The sequence below is a fragment of the Monodelphis domestica genome, chromosome 5 (genome assembly GCF_027887165.1).
Source record: "Monodelphis domestica isolate mMonDom1 chromosome 5, mMonDom1.pri, whole genome shotgun sequence".
Lineage (NCBI taxonomy): Eukaryota > Metazoa > Chordata > Mammalia > Didelphimorphia > Didelphidae > Monodelphis > Monodelphis domestica.
In genome coordinates, this window is record NC_077231.1 from 234,425,400 (window position 1) to 234,443,395 (window position 17,996).

General features: G+C 48.5%; 1 protein-coding gene across 1 annotated transcript; it reads right to left on the reverse strand.

Annotated features, from left to right (window-relative positions):
• Window positions 1–614: 614 nt before the first annotated feature.
• SHH (sonic hedgehog signaling molecule) lies at window positions 615–12,930 on the reverse strand. Its single transcript, NM_001198553.1, is given in 3 exon segments — window positions 615–1,486; window positions 5,367–5,628; window positions 12,631–12,930. Coding segments are annotated over 3 exon segments (1,434 nt in total).
• Between the last annotated feature and the right edge of the window lie 5,066 nt (window positions 12,931–17,996).

Consider the following 17,996-nt stretch of genomic DNA (forward strand, 5'->3'; position numbering starts at 1 on the left):
AAAATCTAATTTACAATTCTGCGTACAAAAATATAATTTGTGGACCCCCATGAAGCATGTCTTACTTTACACTTGCTGGAAAGCAGGAGCGATGCAAAGGAGGAGTGGAAAGTACAGAATTTTGCTTTCTGAAAGTCAGGACACACGGGGCATGTAGAAAAATAGACTCTGAGCAGTTTTGCTTGGCCTCACAAAATAATCTTTCCCCCCTGTGAGTACAATTCACATGATAATAATAAGTTATCAAAGAAAAAAAAACTATTTAAGGCTCTTGAAGGTCCGGTTCATATTATTTAAAACATCTATTCAAATACCAAACAAATAAATAGCCAGGAGAGGAGGAAAAATAATAACAAAAATAAAACAATAACAAAAAACCCAACAAAATTAAAATATATATATAATATATATAAAAACTAAACACAACAACAAAACTTCCCGGGGTCTTTGTTTCCTTAAAGTCTACTTTGGACTGTCCTACTTTATTATCATTATTATTATTAATTATTATTATAATTAAAAGTCTCATTCCGTGCTCTCATAATTTCTTGTTGTTGTTGTTACCCCCACCCTCTCCCTTCCCACCCCCCTTCCGCCCAGGATTCCCCTCTGTTTCAGCTGGACTTGACTGCCATCCCCAGGGGGTGAAGTACGTCACTGTCCAACAGCCAGGTGCCTATTTGGTAGAGCAGCTGCGAGTACCAGTGGATGCCTGCCGTCGTGGCCCCAGCATCTGGAGCGTCGGGCACATCTGGCGAGCCTGCGTGGAGGAGGAGGTGGCCGCCCCCGCCCCCGCCAGGGCCGCCGCCGCCTCCGCCACAGTCCGTGCATTCCGGGGAGAGCATGGCCAGCAGGGCATGGGCCAGTCGGAAGGGGGCGAAAGCCCAATGAGCCCAGCTGTGCTCCTCGATGACGGCGTAGCAAGAGGCCAGCACGCGGTTGATGAGGATGGTGCCCTGCGCGGTGAGCGGCGCGTAAACTCCCGTGGCCTCTTCACTTAGGGACACGCTGTGTACGGCGGCGGGTAGCAGCCTACGGTCCCCGCCCCGCTCTTCCACCACGTAGACCCTCTGGCCAGGTCGGATCCGGCTGGCGAAGAGGGACTGGCGTCCGGCCGCGAACCCCGGCGGCGGCCTCTGCCAGGCCCAGCCTGACGGCTGCCCAGACGGCAGCGGCCCCGGCTCTCCGGCAGGTAGAGGCTCTGGGCCCGAGTCGTTGTGTGGGGCGACAAAGAGCAGGTGGGCGGCGGTTAGCAGCAGACGCTCTCGGGGCTCCCGCGTCTCGATAACGTAGAACACCTTTTTGGCGCCGTCTTCCCGGTCCAAGAAGGCCAAGAAGTCGCTGTAGAGCAGGCGGCCCTCGTCGTCGGCCGCCAGTACCCGATCCCCGGGGCTCAGGTCCTTCACAAGTTTCGTGCCGCCCTGCTCCAGGTGCACGGTGGCCGAGCCCGGGAAGCAGCCGCCCGACTTGGCGGCCACTGAGTTCTCTGCAGGTGGGAGCGAGGAGGAGAAAGAAAGGGGGAAGGAAGAGGTTAGTCCTGGGAGGAAAGCCGTGCAAGGCGGTGGGGCGGGCGGGCAAGGGGAAATGAATAGGGTGGGGGCGGGGGACGAGCAAATCCTGGTGATGCTAGGCCACTAGTCAGAACACAGGACACCCCTTTCTCCCCACCCAACACAGGAACATAGACCGCACATTCCTTATCCTCTGGGAAGACCAAGGAAGGTATGGGGGGAGTGAAATTGCTCCAGGTTGGGGGTTGTCCTACCTTCCCCCTCTAGGGACTCCTTCCTGCCCCCTCCCCACTGCTCTCTTTTATCACCGATTTAGACTGGTAGCTGTCTTCCACTTGTCGGGGGGTGGTCGGGGTTCTCGCTTCATCTTACATTAGAAATCTTTTCTCCTCTCTTCCATCCCCCAAATTAAGGATGCTTGCTCTCCAATCACTAACTCCTCACTCTGGGAATACTGGAACACCAAGGCGGAGGGTGGGGGATGTTGATTTTCCTCCAACCCACTCACTCCTACTGGGACAAATCCCTGGCGCTGGGTTGGCCGGGTGGTGGATGTCCTGGGCTTCTTAGGGGAGGAATTTGGAAAGGGGGGCCAGAGAGACAAACAACCCTGTGCTGGAGCTGCACCCCCTCAAGCCCCGCTGCGTTTGTCGGTCATATGGGGTCTCTGGTGAGAAATAACTGGAATAGTTGTAGCAACTCTCCAAACACACCAAGGAATTGGTCTGGGAGTGAAAACCCGGCATTTGTTTGGGTTCTCTAATTAAAATCTAATAAAGAACTCACGCATTGTCATTTCGATTCCTTGAATAAATGGGAGGCACTCTTAGAAGAGAGGGCGCTTCCATTTTCTCCCCCTCTTCTTTTTTTTTGTCACTCTCTCACTACCCACCCCGATATTTGCTCAGGTGCAGAGCGCCCCCCCCCCCCCCCCTCCGTGTGCGCCAATTCACACACATACTCTCCAAAAACCCAGGCCCTCACAAGCACTATTTGCACAGCAAAGCCACTTTTGCAGGGCACTCGAGATGTGTATTTGAATTTTAAATGGAGGACCTGCTCTAAGCACCAGATAGACGCGGCCCATTTTCAATGCCCCCTTTTACCACCCCAGCCTCTCACCCTCTCTGTCTCGGTCTCTCTCTATCCAGATGACAATAATTCAGGCTTTTGGAGGACTGGAGGGGGGCCTGGAAGGGGAGGGGGTGGAGGAGAGGGGCTGTACTCTTCTTTGCATTCCAATCTCTGGGATCATGCTTTTTGCAAATAGAGATTGAGATAAAGAATCTTCCTGCTGGAATTACAGGGGTTTTAATCTTCTCATCAGTTTCTCTGTCATGAAGTGAGCCTCTGACCATTGGAAACCAGCTTTAGTCCCCGGAATGGGACCTGGTCTCTAGAAAACCCCATAGTAGAGTCACACGACCCTGCCTGACACGCACTAGATATTACCCCCAAACCCTAAGTGTGTTTGGAATTTCAATGAGTAGCTTTCTAGTCCCCTGGAATTCTTCCTCTCCCTAGGAAAAATCCACAGGGTAGATTATGGCTTTACATTTGGGAGGAGGGCTTGAAGAAAAATTCCTGGGGGAGATGCTTTGACCAGGGAGCAGGGGAGAGTGTGGAAAACCATTATGAAAAACAGAAAGAAGGCCTCAGAGGTCATTTCATCGTCTAGACAGGATAGCCTAGAGAGAGGCTCACCAGTTCCCCTGCAGGGTGATTATTCTCAGATACCATCCAGGCCCACCCTTCCCAATTGCAAGAGAATTCTGGAAGTGAGACACGTTCTTATCTCTGGACCCAAGGAGGTGAAGAGTTCTAATTTTCTTTCCTCTGGTGAGCCCTTTCCTTCTGCTACAAAGACACAAACCACCCCCACCTCCATTTTCATCACTCCCCAATTCCATTTTTCCATTGTTCAATAAAACAAAAACAAAAACAAAAAACCCAACCACATTATTTTCTTTTCCCAAGCGTGTCTTGACACTTTTAAAATGTTTCTTAACTAAAAGATGCCATTAAAATACAGTTTAGAAACCAAGCAGGCAAAGCCAGGGAAGTGGAGAAAAACAAGTCTTCTGAAATTCACCGTTAACTGTTTTGCTAAATGTGTCAGCTTATGCTCAGAGGTGGAGAAGCCCTTAAGAGAGTTCTTAAGTGATGGGATGGAGTTGAGTGCTTTCCTCTCCCACTACTCTAGCCAGCCCTTTCCTTTTTGCTTTTTCTTTTTTTTTTCCCCATAGCTATTCCTCCTCTGTAACAGCATGTGGCGTTGCAAGCCCAGAGGAAAAAAAAAACACACACACATGTTAAAAAAAAAAAACAGACCACGCACACCCTCTGGTTGGGGATATACCAGCTGCAGACCACAAGATGAAATCAAAGTTCTTGGCCCTCACCCACAGCAGTAGGTAATCTTAGCAGGGCTAATAATAATAATCAGGGCTTCCGAGCGTGTGGCCATCCAGATGTTTGGAAGCTCTTTTGTTTGTTGGGCTCACAGGCAAGCTCTCCCATGTATTTATTCATGTCCATATTTATGTAAGTTTTTAAATCTACAGACTTGAGTGGGAGTTGATTTAAAAACAAACTCTGGGACCTCACCTTCTCCATAGACTGGAGTAATAATCTATGTGGACTTGAGTGTGAAAAATTGGTTGTTATAAACCCCTTAGAGAAGGAGGAAAAAACCATTCCAGTCTGACTGGGCTGGCAAGTTTGAAATCAGGAGTAAGGAGGATGGAAAGATAAAAGGGAAGGAAAGAAAGAAAGAAGGAAGGAAGGAAAGAAAGAAGGAATGGGAGCTCCCCTACTAGTGCCAAGGGCCCACTAGAACTATGGAGATGCTTGGCTATCTCCATACTGTAGCATCATGGTGATGGGGCACTTCCTAGAATAGCAGGATTGGAAGTTGAAAGCCAGAGGTTTAAAGTAGAAATGTTAGCCAATGACCTCAAGCTCCTTATCAGATGCATTTCCCTCCTGTTTTCTTTCTCTTTTCTCTATTTCTGTCTCTGCCTCATTCTCTCTCTCTCTCTCTCTCTCTCTCTCTCTCTCTCTCTCTCTGTCTCTCTCTCTCTCTCTCTCTGTCTCTCTCTCTCTGTCTCTCTCTCTCTGTCTCTCTCTCTGTCTCTCTCTCTGTCTCTCTCTCTCTCTCTCTCTTCCCCCTCCCTCCCTCTCCCTCTCTCTTTGTCTCTCTGTGTCCCCCCTTCTCTCTGTCTCCCTCTCTGTCTTTCTGTCTCCCTCTCTCCCTCCCTCCCTCTTTTTGTATCTGTCTTCTCTGTCTCTCTGCCTCCCTCTCTGTCTCTCTGTCTGTCTCTCCCTCTCTGTCTTCCTCTCTCCCTCCCTCTCCCTCTCTGTCTTCTCTATCTCTGTCTCTGTCTCTGTGTCTCTCTATCTCCCTCTCTCTCTGTCTTCCTCTCTCCCTCCCTCTCTGTCTCTGTCTTCTCTATCTCTGTCTCTGTCTCTGTGTCTCTCTATCTCCCTCTCTGTCTTCTCTATCTCTTGTTTATCTCTGTCTGTCTGTCTCTGTCTCTGTCTGTCTGTCTCTCTCTCTTTCTCTCTCTCTCTCTCTCTCTCTCTCTCTCTCTCTCTCTCTCTCTCTCTCTCTCTCTCTCTCTCTCTCTCACACACACACACACACACACACACTTCTTCACTTCTCTTTATTTTTTCCCAGGAAAGGCCACAATTGTGGTAAGCACCCAGGGTTCTAGGAGAAGACAGAATAATATAGCTCAGGAAATTTCGGTTGCAGATCTAATGGTGCTAGGGATGGGTTAGCAGGGGAGGTTACATTATTGAGAGGTGGGGGGTGGGGTGAGTGACCGGCTTGCTTGCTTGCTCCCTTACCTGCTTTCACAGAGCAGTGGATATGGGCTTTAGATTCGTAATAGACCCAGTCGAAGCCTGCCTCCACTGCCAGGCGGGCCAGCATGCCATATTTGCTTCGGTCCCGGTCTGAGGTGGTGATGTCCACTGCACGGCCCTCATAGTGTAGCGACTCTTCAGAGTGGTGGCCATCCTCATCCCAGCCCTCAGTGACACGAAGTTTCACCCCAGGCCACTGATTCATGACCGAGATAGCCAGGGCATTCAGTTTGTCCTTACACCTCTGGGGATAGAATTAGGAGAGGTGTCACAGAGGAGGGAGAAGACAGATGGAGAGCTTGTTAACAGGCCTGAGAACTAGTCCTGCTTCTTGCATCTTCCCTCTCCCTAACCCACCCCCATTCAGGGCACCCAGGAAGCAGCAGCTTTCTAACTTCCTCTCTCACTGGAAGTGGCTTCCCTGATTTGAAAAGTTTAGGTTGTCTCAGAGGGAGGTCTTGTTTTGTGACCACTCAGTTTAGGGGGGTGTTCAGGGCAGGGGCAGGAAAAGCCAGAGAGATGGGGCTGGGAAGTCTAGCTGAGGCCTTGGACTTAGGACCTCCTGGCTCAGAAGAGGTTACAAGTGGTTGGTCATCTAGCTGGGGATGCCCATTTGTGGAGAGCCAGTTCCTCCGGGGAAGGGCAGCTTTTGGAAGGAAGTGCAGGTGCAGCAACTCCAAAATGACAGGATTTTGAGGCGGAAGGAACCTTAAAATCCAACCTCCTCAGTGTGTACAGATGAGGAAACTAGGGCCCAATAAGGTGATGACTAGGACTGACTTAGTCTTTTTTTTCTACGACAGACAGCTGTCTGCCAACAGTTTGAAGTTAGAGGAATAAGAGGTAGTTTCTTTGAGAAGACATGAATGCCTCACATTCTCAGACACCTCAGAAAGCATGCCCCTTCATCTATTATTCACGTTCCTCACCTCTTTATTTCTTGTTCTCTCCCTTCTCTGGTGGCTCTGAAACTTTTTCAAGTTTCTTCTATGGCCACAACAGCTTTTCACACATTTGCTTGACTTTTATCTGACCCTGACAGACCCTTCTCAAACTATAGGCCTTCCTCAGCCAGCCCCCCCCCTCCCTAAAGCTCTTATTATTATAAATATACAGAGAGGCCAGGGAGAGGTCTTGTTTTTTCAGAGATATGGAAAAAATACACTGTACATGTCCTAAGGAATTAAAAGTCATGATTTATCTCTGGGGCCTTCCCTGCCCACCTCTAGACTTTCTGAGGTGGAAGATTAAGTCAAAGTTAAGAGAGGAGAAGAAAGCTCAAAAGTGGATAGCAAAGTTTAGCAGGGGGAGGGGGAGAGAGAAAGGAGGGGGGAAAGCAACCAGGTGAGTTATAATTTTCCATATGGGTCAGGGCAGGGATGACAAACATTCTTTATCTGGAGAGCCACATTCTTTTTACTCTATGGAGTTCTTTTCTGCCTGGGTTTTCTGTGGTCTGATTGTGTTTCTTGTTTTCTTTAACCTCTTCCCTTCCCTCCCTCTTGTTCTACTGGCCCCAGTTTAGAATGGTGTCCAGCAAGTTTGAAGAGCAAACTGAAGAGTTGAAGGGAGGGGGTGGTGTGTCTATGGATGGAGAGAGATGAGGAGAGATGAGGTTGTATGTGAGGGGAATGCCCAGGATTCTTTCTACTTCTTCTCTGTCTCTCTGTCTCTGCCTCTCTCTCTGTCTGTCTCTGTCTCTCCCCCTCTGTTTATCTATGTCTGTGTGTCTATCCACCTATATCTACCTGTCTGTCCCCACGTGCATACACACAGAGTTTATGTCGAAATGTTTTTCTTGTGATTGTCACAATATTACATTGTTTTGACCCAATTCAAAGAGAATTTTAGAGGAAAATTGAAATATGCTTTTGGGGTGTGGGTACCCTGGTTCCCAGGGAACATTCCTAGCTTCACTCTTCTTTCAGTCTGTCCAGAAATGTTCTAAAAGGCTGCTGTGGGAAGCTTTGGCTTAATGGATGGGAAAATCAAAGGTGAAGCTGGTGATGGAGGATAATGAGTGTGAGGCTTGGGAGGGGGTGGCCCTAGTGAATTTTGTGTATGCAGAAGATAGAGGACAGGGTGTCTTTTTTTCTAGGCAGAGAGAAGCAGAGACACTGAGAGAATTGGAGGTGACTTTAGTCAAGGGGCCTGGACTGACCCTCTTTGGTCAGGATGGTTTGCTTTAACTTTTCCCAATTCTAGAGAGGATGCTTGGCCTTCTCCCAGACAACTCTCCCCAAAGAGGTTACCAATATGTAAAATCCTCAACCACAAAGGATCCTTTTTTCAACAGCTTGTTGGAAAGCCTTTTCTTTTTTTCTTTCCTTCTTTCCTTCCTTCCTTCCTTCCTTCCTTCCTTCCTTCCTTCCTTCCTTCCTTCCTTCCTTCCTTCCTTCCTTCCTTCCTTCCTTCCTTCCTTCCTTCCTTCCTTCCTTCCTTCCTTCCTTCCTTCCTTCCTTCTTTCCTTCCTCTCTTTCTCCCTCTCTCTCTCTCTCTCTCTCTCTCTCTCTCTCTCTCTCTCTCTCTCTCTCTCTCTCTCTCTCTCTTTCTTTCTTTCTTTCTTGGCAGAGGGGCAGACTTGGAGATGGAGGCTGAAGTTCAGGGAGGGGGTGGGAGTTGGGGTGATGTTGGAAGGAGTCGGAGAATCCTTATATTATTCTTACTCCACAGTTTTCAAGGGGACTTGACAAGATTGCTTAACAGGAAAAGTTCTGTGTATTTGGCAGCAATAAAAACGGTAATATAGTTGTGGGAGTTAAACGGAAAAGAAAAACAAGGAGCAGCAGGGGGGGAAAGAGGTTAACCCTTCCAGGATTCTGAGCCGGCTACTTTTAAAAAGTTAATAGGAGAGCTGGAGAGATGACACACACTTTACGTGGAAGGCAAGTGGTGAAACAAGAGTGGGCTTCTAGCTGGGAAAGTAAGCCCGCCCCTGGCCACGCGTGCACGTGCGCACACACACAACAAACACGCATAGCCACGCACACACAGCTCCTCTTCCCAGTTTGGAGTCCTTGCCGACGCACTTCGCCAGGCTTAGATCCCCTCTCCCCTCACTGGGGAGCTTTAAACAGTTTGGGGGCAATCTAGGAAAGTGGGGAGGAAGCTCCCCTGCTCCAGGACCTGGGTCTCTGATTTACTAAGCTGGGCTATTCGGAAAAGAGAAATCTGCGCAAGGAGACACCGGGAAAAAGAAGGCTCAGGGTGTGGAGTGGGAAGTGCGTGTATTGGTGGTGGCGAAACGCCGGGGGAATAGTGAGAATCAGGTCCGGAGTTTTTAATACCCCCTTCCCCCGCACAAATCTTTCTGGCAAAAGAGGAATACGACCTCCTGCTCCTCCTCCCGCTGCTGCTGCTGCTGCTGCTGCTGCTGTTGCTGTTGCTGCTGGCTGAAGGCTGAAGGACTTTCTTCTATACTGGCTGAGCTGGATTGTCGGAGTCAAAAGCCGTGAAGCTCAGACAATTTATTAATTCACTGGGTCGTGTGCCACGAATCAAGCCCAATTCTGTTCACTCACCGTGAAGCCCAGCAGGGCCGCCTCAGCTCGGGCTTTTGTGTCAGCTGAGGCAAAGTTGTTCAACACGCCCCAGCTCTTTGCCAAGCGCCTAATCTCTCTCTACACAAATGAATGCTCGGAGGAAACACTTAGCAGGTACCTGTCACTGTAAACAACTTGGTGGGCTTCCCACAATGAGGGGGTTCCTAAACTGCAAAAGATTCGGACCCCTCAAATCATAACCTACGTAATCTCCTGCATTCCTTAACTAAGACAAAACCCCTCTATCCAACCCCCCCCCCCCCCCCGCCCCATTTCAACGTTCCCTATCCCTAACTTGGTGGGGCAGGACGTTTACTAAACTCGTCAATTTCAGGCCACTTCCCGGCGTCACCGGCCAATCAGATTCGGCTTCCTTGCTAGCTCCCCGCTGTCTCCCTTTCAGACCATTGTCACCCTGAGACTGAGGAGCTGACCTGCCTGAGCCTGTACATGTGTGTCCGTCTGCCTTTTCCCCTCTCCTGAAGTTAATATTAACCAGTAGTTAATGCGTTCAGGAACGGCTCTGAAAGTTCTACTGGGGAAGATCTCGCCATGGTTGAGGGACTTATGAAGCAACACACACACACACACACACACACACACACACACACACACACACACACACACACACTATGGGGTGTTGGGTCGATTTCCTCCTGAACCCCAGTTTAGAAGATAAAGGCTTTGCCAGGGAAACCCATCACTTCAGCCCTCCCATCCCCCCACCTACATCTCCCTATCCTTAGATCCACAAAGTATTATTTCTCCCAACAATACCCCAACAGCAACGACTCCCTTCCCCCATCGCCCCCTCCCCCCATTCCACTTTTCACCTGGGGAGCTGAGAAAACAGAACGTTAGGAATGGGGGTAGGGTGGGAGAGAGAAACCGAGTAACTAGACGGATTCCCCAGCTCTCACTTCTTCCCACTACCGTGCATTTTTTTAAGGTACTTGTGTGGGGACAGTATTCCAGGGCCTTGGGCTCCCTTCATTTTACCAATCCTTCTAGCTGTTGCTTCCCCCCATCCCTTTTGTGTCTGGAAGAGGAATAGGCAATGATTGGGTGTGCGTGTGGGTATTGGGGCGGGAGGGGGGCTTATTTGTTTTCGTTTCGTTCGTCTGAGGGAAGTTGACAGAAGGTCAGAAGTTCAAATGCTGCCAGCCAATGGCAGCTAGAATGGTCAACCCTGTAGCAGGCACGGCGCTGAATTCCCTGGGAAGGGCATTAGAGAGAGGGGCGGGGAAGGAAAGGAAGAGGTAGACTAGGGAATGGAGGAGGGGGGGGAGTGCCGAGTGAGTGAGGTGGGGGCGAAAGGGAGAGAAGACTAAGATTCAGGAGAGACTGGGAATGGAAAGACACAAGAGGATAGAAGGAGAAGGACAGACTAGAAAGACGATGGGGGAGTGAAAGAGAAAGAAGATACGCTATTACCAGCACTCCTTCGGAGCTTTCTTTCTGGCTATCCACCCAGCCCTTTAAAACATCATCACCACACCCCTCCTACCTCCTCCTCCTCCTCCTCCTTCTCCTCCTCCTCCTGCTGCCGCCACCGTCGCTGCTGCCGCTGCCCCTGCCGCCTGCTCCTCACTCCTCGCCTAGTCAGTCCCCTCCCCCCGCAGCTTTATTTAATTATTATCATTATAGTATTATTATTATCATCACCACCGTCCTTGTTATGTAGCTAATTCGCGGGCGTGAGCTTTTAGGGGAGGGGAAGAGGTTTTTTTTCCCTTCGGGTTTAGGAGAATGTGGACCAGCGGCGGCGGCGGCGGCGGCAGCGCAGCGGCAGCGGCAGCAGAAACCCCAGCCTCGGTCGTATTAGAAAGGATACAAGCTGAAACCCTAGCCGTGGCGATCGATAAAGGAGGAGTAAGTGGAGCTGAAAATGCGTCTGACTTGGCGCACAGCTCCGCTGCCTTGCAGCTTTTCAAAAAGGCTGTGATGACTGAAGACTGTAAGCAGGGGGAACTGAGGTCTGGCGGGCGCTGGGGGCCAGGGATGGGTGAAACGGGCTATCAGTGAGGTCTTCCACAAACGAGAGCAACTGTTAATAATGTTCAGAGCCAGGAACCTCCAGCCTTTCCTTGCCCCCCCCCCCCCTCACTCCCCCATCCTACCTTGAATCCTTAGCCATCTCACTCTACCCCTCACCCCCAGCCCTCAGCGGGTTTTTGAGCAGCCAGAGGCAGGCTAGGGACAGAGGTTGGGGACGGGGTGGGGGAAGTGGAAGCTCCTTGCCCAACCAAGCTGGTAAACTCAGTTCACCACGCTGCACTCAACCTGCACACTGTGGCCTGTACATAATTGAGGCTCACGCTTTTATCTGCTACAAGAGCCCGCGTCAACGCTTTAGGTAAGATTTAAGGTGGCCGAGAGCAGATGAGGAAGAGAGCATGACAAGGACACCCATAAAATAGAGTCATTTTCAAGACAGTCTTTTTCCTGCTCCTCAATAAACCAAGGTCTTGGGGGACTGGATAGGGAGGGTAGGGGGGAGATCATTACTAACTCCGATCCCCCCTCAACTTTCCACCCCCCCCCCCCACTAGTGCGGCTCCTCCAACCTCATTGCGTTACTAGCACCAAAGGTGGGACTTAAATATTTTAATAGGACAATAAAAATGATATTGACCTATATTTGCAAGGAAAATCATTTCTACCTCCTTAGATCCATGGAGTTTTAGAAACTCCGTGGCTGGTGGTCAAATTTGCTTCTCAGACATCTCAATGTGGGAAAGGAGGGGAGAAGTAAACGTTTGTTTTGCGGTTTCTTCCTTTATTTTTAAATAAAATAAATACAAGCCTAAGATAGTTCTGCATTCCATCTTTCTACTATTCCCTTTCCCCATCCCCCACTCAATATTTATTCGGTTGTAATTCTTGAGCAATCTGATTTAAAAGAGAGTGATGCAATGCTAATAAGTTATAAGTCCCTCCCCTAAGGTACCACGGGCGACGGGAGAAAGAGAGCATCCTTAAAGAAATATCAATATATTCACACTCGGATGGGCACAATTGCAAAAGACGGTATTGCAATACAAGCTCCATAATACAGAAATGAGAGAGCAATAGCTGTGGCTGAAGCCACATTGCCTTTTGTCAGAACAGCCTCCCTGGCCTGCCGAATTCAGAATTTATTTGGGATGTGGGAAGAGTGGGGGTGAAAAAGGAAATAAAAAAGGAGACAAAAAAAAGTGTCTTAACACCTAGTACTCAGAGACAGTAATTGTGATCTGGTAGTCACTGTATATTGATGGGGGGGGGGGCGGATTCCCCCTTCTCCCATCTCTCTGATTTCTGTTCTCTCTCCCCCATCTCTCCTCCCCCAAGCAACAAGGGCAGACTCAAGGAGCCGAATGCCCTAAAAGCTGAGCTCTCTAGCAAGTTGCATGACAGGGCTGAAACAGGATAGAGAGTAGCAGACCAATAACACAGAAATCAAATCAATGACATACAACCCGAGCTTAACTGCCACTCTCCCCACCCCCAACCCTACCCCCAAACTTCTCTAACTGTACTCATAATATGGATTCTCTGAGAAAGAGAGAGGGGAAATGGGTAGGTAAGGAGGGAAAGGGATATTATCTAGAAATTGAGGAGGGGGGAGGACAGAAGCTCATACTGTGAGCGCTTCCTTACACGTTTTCCTTGCCTTTCAAAGAAACATATTAAACGCCACACATGAATGGATGGGTTTCTACCTGAGTCATCAGCCGGTCCGCTCCGGTGTTCTCTTCATCCTTAAATATAATGTCAGGATTGTAATTTGGGGTGAGTTCTTTAAATCGCTCGGAGTTTCTGGAGATCTTCCCTTCGTATCTTCCACTAGCCCCTAGGGTCTTCTCCGCCACGTTGGGGATAAACTGCTTGTAGGCTAAGGGGGTCAGCTTCTTGGGGTGCCGCCTCTTTCCAAATCCCCTGCCGGGTCCGCATGCCAGACCCGAGGACATCAAGAGAAAAGAGACTAGGACCACCAGCAGAAATCTCGTCAGTAGCAGCATCTCGTCCATTGAATCCAGTTACTTCAAACCTTCCTTGGTGTGTGTGTGTGTGTATGTGTATGTATCTATGTGTATATATGTGTGCGCGCCTATGCGCGTGTCTACTCAGACTGTCTCGGTCTCTCTCTCTCTCTCTCTCTCTCTCTCTCTCTCTCTCTCTCTCTCTCTCTCTCTGTCGTCCCTCTCTTCTCTTTCCCTCTCTCTTTTCTCCTTCCCCCCCTCTCTCAATAAGCCTTTGCTTCCTTGCTGATTTCTTCAACTATCCACCGATCCCTATCGAGACAGGTGCTGAAATGGCAGACTGCCGGTCGCTGATAACGGAACACATCGGAGTTGGGTCGCGAGACAGCAATCAAAAGACAAAAAGAGTCTGATTTTAATGGTAGCAAGCCTAGAAACGCTTGTGAGAGAAGCCTGCCTTTAGCACTATATTATAGCTGGCAGGGACCACATCTGATTGGCCGAGGCGAGACAGCCTGTCTTCTGATTTAACCCTCAAAAAGGCAACAAAATGTTTCTTCTGTTGCTGCTGCAGCAGCTTGCTGCTGCTGCTACAGCAGCAGCACTTTCACCTGAGGGCTGGAGGGGGTGGGGTGGGAAGGGGGGAGAAAAAAAAAGAAAAGACAGGGGGAGGGAACACAGGGGGTGATATAGCAGAGAGGCAGAATCTGGTTTATTAGGATAATATAAATGACATGGCTTTTCTTTTTAAACTTTCTTGGGAAGGGTAATTTTGCCAAGCAAAGTAATAGATCTTTTGGTTAGACGACCTTTTAGGAAGCTTGATCTGACTGTAGATTTTAAGGACATTTCATTCTTCTTTCAGTTTCGATCCCCTCCTTCCCCCCACCCGTAGTCAAACTTTGATCATCAGACAAATATTCAGTTAAATCCATGAATAGTAACACTGCTGATTTATACAAACCCCTTTTAGTGAGTTTATCAGGAAGGCAAGATTTCTTAAAGTTTTTTTTTTGTTATTATTTAAAGAAACAATATCAGCTTTCTTTCCACAGAGGGCAGAGGCTTTAGTTCCTGAAGCAAGCATCCTTGGAAATAGAATAAGGTTAGCTGTGGACTTGGAAATGTATGTTTGGGGAGGGTAATCTCTGAGAGAATTAATACTTGAAATACTTTAACTGTTATACAAAATGCTTGAAACATAGTCATTTCATCAAGTTGCAATAGATTGGCTATATAATTTCAAATCTTGTGGAAAAGGAGGATGGATGCTACTAGAGAATAGATACTGGCATCAGATCAGACTCCCAGTGCCCAGGCTAAAGTGTGTAAAGATTGAGAGGTATTAGGGCACTAGACCCCCCCTCCCCAGTTCCACGAAAAAGGGAATATGTAGGGGTGTTTGTGTGTGTGTGTGTAAGCTGTGTGGGAAGAGAGTAATTTCCACTTGAAGGACAGCAGTCTTTTGCTAGGGCTTCGCAAACAGCCCCAAAGATCGATCGGAGCAAAGTGCAGGGAAAGGGGGCTAGTTTAATGTTAAATTCAGCAGTGTGCAGTGACACCTTTATTCTGAACTCCCAAAATTATTTGACAGATTTAAGGTGACTAAAACAAGCTGGATTGCTGGGAACTGAAGCTGAGAGGGGGATAGAGGGAGAAGGAGGGAGGCTCAATTCAAAAGCATTTTCTCTAAGGAACAATCATGTCCCTTTATAAGAAACAACTCCCACCAAGCAGCATTGGTCTTCGATTTCTGAATCTTTACAGAGAGTGCTTCCTGTACCTCCACATATACTTCAGAAAAAGTTCCATCTAAATCAGAAAAAGGTGGGGTTCTTAAGTGCCCCCTTTGCAAAACATGACATTTCTTATTTCCTCCTTTAAAAAAAGTAGTTCATTAGGATGGAAGGGGCTGCGGAGTGGAGCAGGGTCTAGGGGTGCATATCAGAAGTGGAACTATGAATCAATAAATAAGCAGATACCCTGAAAGAAATAAGGCAAAAAAGAACCAAACCCCAATTATCTGAGATAGAGAGAAGAAAGGAAATGACGCTCCCTCAAACCTTGCAGGCAATGTGGTATATTGGGTAGGTCTATGAAATATTCCATTGTAATAATCTTTGAGGAAGGGGATGGTGAAAATTATGACTGGTATTGCCAAATGGGACACAAGGTCTTTCTCCTTGCCAGCTCCTGTTCCCCCTCCCAACCCAGGTTTTTACAAAGTACCAAGCCTGGTCCCCTTTCCTATGGTAACCCCTCTTTTAACACTCCGGAAGAGATCTGATCAGGCCTTGGGCAGCTGGAAAGCACCTTCCAACTTTATCAAGTAAAGGATGGATAATACTAAGAGTTCCCGGGTTAGCTCCAGACAGAAAGACCTCAGCTGACAAGTCGGTGTTTTAACTTCTTGGGGAAAGAGAGAGAGAGAGAGACAGACAGACAGACAGAGAGAGAGAGACAGAGAGACAGAGACAGAGACAGAGACAGACAGAGAGACAGACAGAGACAGAGAGACAGAGACAGACAGAGACAGAGACACAGAGACACAGAGAGAGACAGAGAGACACAGAGAGAGAGACAGAGAGAGAAAGAACTCAACTCGTGAAAATAGATACAAGAAAGATATAACGTTATATCCCAAAGAAGCTAGGGTCGTTTGATGTGGTTACCTGGCGCAGCACGTGTTGATGTAATATGATTAAATAATGCCAGGGAATAAGAAGTGATCCTGCCTGTGTGGAATATTGCACACCTTTTGATCACCCTCCCCCGCCCTGGCACGTCTCTCTTCTCTTCCCTCCCCCTTTCCACCCCCGCTCCTCCATCCCCCAAACCCCATTTCACAAATAAATAAATAAATGCACCGCTGGATCGCTTTCCCCACTGGCCACTACATTCGCGATCCTGGCAGTGAAGGAGTGAAGTCTAGAATCCCGGGGAACCTCCTCATTAGCCGGCTTTCCATATATACAAAGCAGTCAGCCAGAGAGCAACAGGCAAGGAAACACAGAGGAGGAATTAATTAAATGCAAATCATAAATGCACGTGGAAAAACCCCAAACCGACAACATAGAGGGTTGACTTTTTTTTTTAACTTGGTGTGTGTGTGTGCGCGCGTGTGTGTAAAAGCCAGGACTTGAAAATTAGTCTTATCTCAATTCCGAAGTTCGAGAAAGCAGAGATTTGGGAGGAAGGGGAAGGGTCTGGGTTGAACACCAAGCAGTTTCAATTCGGTTGTCCAGCCCAGACTCTCCCAGATCTCGAAAGAGCACAATATAAAGCTGAAACCCTCCTTCTTTAGTGCCTTTTCCTTCTCCGCCTCCGGAGGGGAGAACAGGAAGGGGACCCAGTTTGGCGTGACCCATAGGATTGCGCAAAGCAATCCAGTTGTTTTAAGCCCGCCAGGATCATTCTGTTTTTGCTTCTCTCCGTACTAATGCGACATCCCTGCCTGCTGCCCAACCCTCCCTCCCCCCTGTCTTCCTCTCCCCCACCTTCCTCTAAACCGGGAAAGAATGATGTCAGGAGCTGGATGGACTGTCAAGTCTTAAAATAATGATGAAGATAATGAGGATGAAGGGAAAGCCCCGGAAGGATCCAGGTCTGATGCCCTCTTCCCCATCATGAACTGGGGGTAAAGAAGAAAAAAGAAAAGAAAAACAAACCCCACAGCGCCCACAGTCTCATTGTCTAAGAAAACCGAGGCTCTAGTTCAGCTTCCTAGGAAAGACTTTTCAGCCAAAGTGCTGGAGGTGGATGAAGCAGGGGCAATCAGTTCCTCTTCGACCCACCCCCCTCCCCCCGCTCTCTCTCTCCCCCCTCCCTTTCATCTCACCGACACCCTTCCCATTTCCCAGACACCAGACACTCTCTCTGTCTTCCACCTCCAGACACCAGATGGCTCTCTCCCTTTGCCTCCCCCCCTCCACTTCCAGACAAGCCAGGCCCCTCCCTTTGCCTGACTGTCAGCCCCAAATCCCAGTCTATTCCCTCTGCCCGTCAGCCCCATTCTCTGTTTCCAAACCACCTGGGTTTTCATCCATCCATCCATCCATCCATCCATCCATCCATCCCAGTAGAGGACAGGTGGCCTCCCTCTGTGTTCTACCCCCAGTCCCCCAGATGGCGCCCTTCCTAGGAACAGCTCCTCTGTCTCCCCCTTCCAACCCCAGACACTAGATGGCCCCCTCACTCTGCCTTCAGTTTAAATATGGAGGGCTCAAGTCTTGGTCTGGTTTTCCAAACCAGAACAAGATAGTTGAGGTAACATTGGAGGTCCTGAGAAGATGGGCTGATCTTTATCATGGAAAACCTTGGGAAGACAGACTGATCTTCCCACTTCTACTTCCCTCTTCACTAATTTATGGTAGCCTTCAAGCACCATCAAGTCACTTGCACTATCAATCCCATGAGATTTATACTAGAGTTCTCCAATCTCCTTCTTCATTTACCTCCATTTCCTGGTCTCTAGCTGGAACTTTACATTTACAAATGGCTATATTCCCCCTCCTTCCCATTGTTATCTCCCTGTTACTTCTAAATGTTCTTTTTCCCTATAGAAATGACCTGAATCTTGCCCTGGTTCCATTAGCTGTGATTTTCATCCAATCTTATCCTTTCTATTCTCCGTTCCTTCTCTTTCTCTCTCCCACCCCACTCTCAGGGCTGCCCTGTGTGAATTTCTGAGAAATGGTAGTGACCTTTACCTCCATTGAAGTAGATGCCTCAATACAGGGTAGAGGTGCTTGTGGGTTCTCCAAGGCTAGACCAGCAGAAGGACGTTCTGGATGGTCCTACCAAGCTGAAAAGGCCTGTCAGTGCTTCTGTCAACCAAAGACCTCGAGAAGTTGAAAAAGGCTCAGCATGACAAGATAAGATACTGAGTTATGTTTTTTCTTTATTACACCAACCTATGGAATGAATATATGAACAGATAAAGCACTCAATAGCTTGGCTGTAGAAGCTGTAAGAACAATTCCCAGAATACATTTCCACAAGGGCCACTTTCCAGAATGAGAAGGCTGATGATGGTTGAGGACAAGAAACTGGAAGTATTGTGATTTCCAAAACTCTTGGGCTCAGGGTCCTGGTCTGCCTCCATC